The sequence below is a fragment of the Fulmarus glacialis genome, unplaced genomic scaffold (genome assembly GCF_000690835.1).
Source record: "Fulmarus glacialis isolate BGI_N327 unplaced genomic scaffold, ASM69083v1 scaffold2338, whole genome shotgun sequence".
Taxonomy (NCBI): Eukaryota; Metazoa; Chordata; class Aves; order Procellariiformes; family Procellariidae; genus Fulmarus; species Fulmarus glacialis.
The window spans coordinates 56,008-61,643 of NW_009228799.1; the positions used below are offsets into that span (position 1 = coordinate 56,008).

Consider the following 5,636-nt stretch of genomic DNA (forward strand, 5'->3'; position numbering starts at 1 on the left):
TCATTTTTCATAGAAGGACAGATTTGTGAAGTTTATAAGTAACTTATTTAGAAACTGGACTTTTTCAATTTCTCTCCAAATGACAGATCTACTTTTAACAACAAAGTCTATATATAAATCAGTTCATTAGGTTAATCGAGTACTTCACTGAACGAGTCATCTGCTGCATACATTACAAAAAAGTAAGAGATGTTCCACACAACTTACCTGTGCTGGCTTCTCCTGCAGAAACTGAACTTCTCCATCCTGTAGAAAGGTGAGAAACCTAGGGATGATGTGTTCCAGGAATGTAGAATATTGAGGGGATGATGTCACATTCTAATTAAGAACAAAACAAAAAAAACACCAAAAAATGGGGAGACAGATATAATAGACATTACACAGGTGACATCAAGTTACATCCAAAGCCACTATTAAAGTCACATATTCAGTGACTTTTTAATAGATTCAGTGATTACGTGTCTGCTGACACACTACAGAGCACTATTAGTGAAACAAACAAAAGTGAATACAAATTAATCTTTCCTCCAATCCCAGACTGTAATATGGGTTTTTTTCTATTTTAACAGTCATCTCACATAGAAAATAAAATTGGCATAATATACAGCTATTTTAAATGGGGGGGGGGGGAACACTGTAGATGTTCTTGAACAAGATTGACAACAACACTCACATTTCATTGCTCTAGGATTCCCAAGACTTTTCAGCCACTGTCAAATTGAGATTTTAATTTCTGCAAATATGTACACACATACATCACCCAAACTGAGCATTACTTTCTACTGTGAAAACGATCTTGCACTACTGTCCACTTCTTGTGAAGCCAGAAAAAATATTAGATGAGCAAGCTTCCTCCATCTGCAACCGCTGCATCTGCCTTCAAAAAAAATCTAATCTGGCCACTGTGACGTTTATTTGGAAACTCAGCTGCAGTTTATGTACATGCTGTTAGGCAATTCTCTGAAGTATCTGTGATACAGAAGCATACTGGTCTGTTAATGAAGGCACAGGTAAGAATGCAGCATTCTTTTGAAAAAATCAATATAGGTATTTCAGGGTTCTATTCACATTATTCCTTGAATAACATACAAGTTACATAAAACCACCTCCTTTTATAGATTTCCACTACCATTCTCTACTTTGCAATAAGATTTCAAAACACGCAATCATAAATCGTGTTATACTAGACACTGCGCAAACAAAGTCTTTTTTATCTCAAGGGCTTTCAAGCAGACAGATACCGTAACAAGGGCACAAAAACATCTTAAATGCGTGTGCTGGTTTTGCCTGGGATAGAGTTCATTTTCTTCATAATAGCTAGTGTGGGGCTATGTTTTGGATTTGTGCTGAAAACAGTGTTGATAACACAGGGATGTTTTAATCACTGCTGAGCAGTGCTTACACAGAGCCAAGGCCTTTTCTGCTCCTCACCCCACCCCACCAGCAAGCAAGCTGGGGGTGCACAAGAAGTAGGGAGGGGACACAGCTGGGACAGGTGACCCCAACTGACCAAAGAGGTGTTCCATACCATATGACGTCATGCTCAGCATATAAAGCTGGGGGAAGAAGAAGGAAGGGGGGGACATTCGGAGTGATGGCATTTTGTCTTCCCAAGTAACCATATGCGTGATGGAGCCCTGCTTTCCTGGAGATGGCTGAACCCCTGCCTGCCAATGGGAAGTAGTGAATGAGTTCCTTGGTTTGCTTTGCTTGCGTGTGCTGCTTTGCCCTACCTATTAAACTGTCTTTATCTCAACCTGACTTCCGATTCTCTCCCCCATCCCACTGGGGGGGAATGAGCAAGCGGCTGGGTGGTGCTTAGTTGCCGGCTGGGGTTAAACCACAACAATGCAAGACCAGGTATTACCAACAGCAGATTAGCCCGCATCTTCTCTTCACCTCAAAGGTCTTCCAAAGAAAGTCTGTCTGTATCTTCTCCCTCTCCACCTCCCCTATAATCTTTCCAATTTGGAAAGACTCCTAGCCTCCCCAACTCCATGCCATGAGAATGGTCCCACTTCAGAGGAAGAAAGGAAGGAAAATTTCCAACAAGAAATGAAACAGGTATTGCCTGTTCTTGGAAAGTGGCTCACAAATCCATTCAAGGAAAAGCATACCTTCACAAACCTAGCTTTAATTTCTGAAAGCACCTTCCCAATATCTTTGCTAAACAGCAAGGAGCAGAAAATTAGCAGCACTCTTGGTATCTATGAATTGCTGTTCTGAACCAAACAAGAAACTAAAACCCCCACTACTCTAACCAAGTTCAGAATTACGCTGCTGGCACAAAACATCAGCAGCAGCCATGGAGGTCGATTCTGGAAGCTTTTACTCCTCCAAAACAGAGACTGGAAAGACAACGAATACGCTCCTCTCTCCCCATTTGGAATACAGAATTTCTATGAAGAAACGGAGAAGGAAAAAATACCCCCTCAAACAGATCATTTCTGAGAAACAAGATTCAAAACTATCAAATGTTTCCATGCAGAAATCGGTTTAGAAGAGCAATATCGTCTGCTAACCCAGAACAATGCCCTAACAACTAGCCCAACAGCTAACACTGTCAAGTGGGTAACATTATGGTGAAGCACCTCGGTATTAAACCTCAGTTGAAGAAGTCCTCCATAATCATCAATTCATGTTCAGTTCTACCCCTGTATTTGGTTTGCATGGCAAGATTTTAATAGCAGCGGGCTACAGGGGTGGCTTCTGTGAGAAGCTGCTAGAAGCTTCCCCCATGTCCAATAGAGCCAATGCCTCCGGCTCCAAGACGGACCTGCTGCTGGCCAAGGCCGAGTCCATCAGCGACGGTGGTAGCACCTCTGGGGTAACGTATTTAAGAAGGGGGAAAAGTTGCTGCGCAACAGCTATTGCAGCTGGAGAGAGGAGTGAGAATATGTGAGAGAAACAACTCTGCAGACACCAAGGTCAGTGAAGAAGGAGGGGGAGGAGGTGCTCCAGGCGCCGGAGCAGAGATTCCCCTGCAGCCCGTGGTGAAGACCATGGTGAGGCAGGCTGTCGCCCTGCAGCCCATGGAGGTTAATGGCAGAGCAGATATCCACCTGCAGCCCACGGATCCACCAATACTGTTTGCAACGTCCAAAGGAAAAAAGGAAACTAAAACTGTATCAGTGATTCCTCTTACTCCCTCAAGTATTTTCCAAAAAATAGAACTGTACTTCAGCATAAGTCAATCCATCAACTCTTTATGTAGGATTGCACTGCAGAACCACGAGAGTTGCAAGAGAAGAAAGCTGCTCCATCTTGAACATTATCAAAACAAATATTGAACAAGTTCTTCTCTACTGAAGACAAAAGCAAAGAGAATCAGCTAGGCCTTCAGATTCTAAACAGATCATTAGACTAAGCTGTTAAAACCATTCTTTTACTCAGATAACAAATTGTTTCAGAGAAGGCAGGTCAACTTAAACAGATTTAAAACTCCACAAAGATATTTTTACATAGTCACTTATGGTAATATGAAGCTCTGCTCACCCCATGCGCATATAGATGCAGAACTGTCACAGACATCTACTTATTCGCTTATACACACTAAGCAAGGATTAAGCCTTTTAAATTTTTTTTATAATACAGTTACACCAGCTCTAAATTTATTATTCCACTATGTTAACCTGAACTAAACAAAAAAAATTCACTGGACAGGAAATTCCACCAGTAATTCAGAAACAACTAAAATTGGCAGAGTTTTCAACATCCAGCACCTGTTGGATGTAACTTTGCATAAAGCTTACTTAAAAATACCCAAAGACATTAAACAGGACTAGAATGTGTATTTATGTTTCCCTATCATGGACTTAGGGAGATCACTTCAAATAAACAGGTAAGGAAAAAATATGTTACAGTGGTAGCACTTTCTTTTAAGCGCAACATGACTAAAAAACTAGATACAGAGAGAATTACAGTGATTCTAAGATCTTGAACTTATTCTAAAAAATAACAAGTCCTCTGTAATTTCAGAACAGACACGTAATAACTAAGCATTCAACTAAAGTATAATTTCTGCTCACACGGGGTTGGTTTAACTTGCCTCTCCCTTTTTTTCTGCTGCTCATTTAAACTTGATGGTACATCACTATGCAAAAGACGCCACTGGAGCCATCTCTACTCCTGATGTCAGATTCTGCATCTGACAACTCCTCCCTCACTTCTATACTATGGAACGAATCAGAGGGGCCTCTGCTTTGTGAGGGCACAATACATATTTGAACTAAATAAAAAAGCTTTAAATACAGAAACTTCATATCATTCAACAAAATGGAAGAAAAATCTATTAATTCATCTTTATTTAAATGCTTACTGAATAAAGATTTGAGAATGAAAGAGCTCTCTAAGTCTAAATGTTGTAATTCTTCAACAACCTGCCTAATTCCTAAATACAAACCTAAAATCAATGACTTATAACAATATAAATCATAAGTCACAAGATACTAATATTAATATTTTAACCACATAACATCAGAAAACAAAACAACATACATTAAGCACAAGACTACCATTTCAGAAGGTTGGGTTTTTTTGGTGGAGCTTTGTTGTTTGGGGTGTGGTTGGTGGGGGAGTTTTTTTATTTACCTCAAAATTCTCACTGACTTCTTGCATCATTTTCAATTTGGTTTCATCAGCTGAAAACGGAAATTCAAGCAAAAAAATTAAGTGTAAAACTACATCATGAAGGAATACACCGGGCTCATTGATCAAAGAAGCAATCAGATCTTATCAGTTTAGTTATCACTGCCCAATTATAAGGCACGCAATTCTCACAAACAACCATCACACAATTGCACACGCACACAGCTCGCTCACTTCGGCTCATGCAAGTATTACTCATCACTTTGCTTCTTCAAAAATCAAAACTCAAACAAAATTCAAAGTGAATTCAACACACATTTATCAACTGTCTAAACAATACTGCAATATTTGTGAAACAAACTATTGAAGAACTGTAACTTTCAATAGAAAAAAAGTATCTTACGTGTATTGACATCTGTAAGAGCAGCCACAAACTGAAGGTATTTTTTCATCAAAGTGGTTTGGTCCACCACCGTAGGCCCTTGTGCTGAAACGAATGCCATCTTGGAGGAGGAAGGATCAGCTTTCAGTACATAAAATCAAGACCAACACACCTACAAAAAAATATTTGTTAGTTTATATGCCTGGTTAGCAGCAACTCTCACATCACCTACATCCATTCTTTTGATGTCTGGAAGAAGACACATCTTTTCCAAAAACCACAACTGTCACGTTTAGTTAGGCTTACAAATACAATGCCTAGCACCGACGGTGCTCAGTATCACAGGATTGCACTTCTAGATACAAGTGGTCACTGGGCCCTTCACAGCACAGCGTCAACATTCACGTGTTTTGTTTGGTTTCGTTTCTCCCAGAAGCAGCAGCAGGCTCAGGGATGCTCCCAGCGCCGCACACCTGTTATCTTGTCTTCCGAATCCCAAACTTACAGCTACCCCTGGACGCACCCCGGCAGGACTTGCTGCCAGAAGTTGTCCTGCCGCCGCGAGCTGCTTTTCTCGCTTGCAAAGAAACCTGAAATCAAATTCAGCTTGAAAGACCGGCGACCTCTCTCCTCACCTGGGCGCTTTCCTGTCAGCTCTCCTACACAG

General features: G+C 40.7%; 1 protein-coding gene across 1 annotated transcript in view; it reads right to left on the minus strand.

The window, feature by feature from the left end:
• TRRAP (transformation/transcription domain-associated protein) overlaps window positions 1-5,090 on the minus strand; it is a gene marked incomplete at its 3' end in the record, with an annotated part of 60,618 nt that extends 55,528 nt beyond the window's left edge. The window contains exons 1-3 of the mRNA XM_009583593.1: window positions 4,991-5,090; window positions 4,591-4,640; window positions 208-318 (exon numbers count right to left, since the gene is read on the minus strand). Coding sequence (XP_009581888.1) covers window positions 208-318; window positions 4,591-4,640; window positions 4,991-5,090 — 261 coding nt within the window. The remainder of the gene's footprint in view (window positions 1-207; window positions 319-4,590; window positions 4,641-4,990) is intronic.
• Window positions 5,091-5,636: the final 546 nt, after the last annotated feature.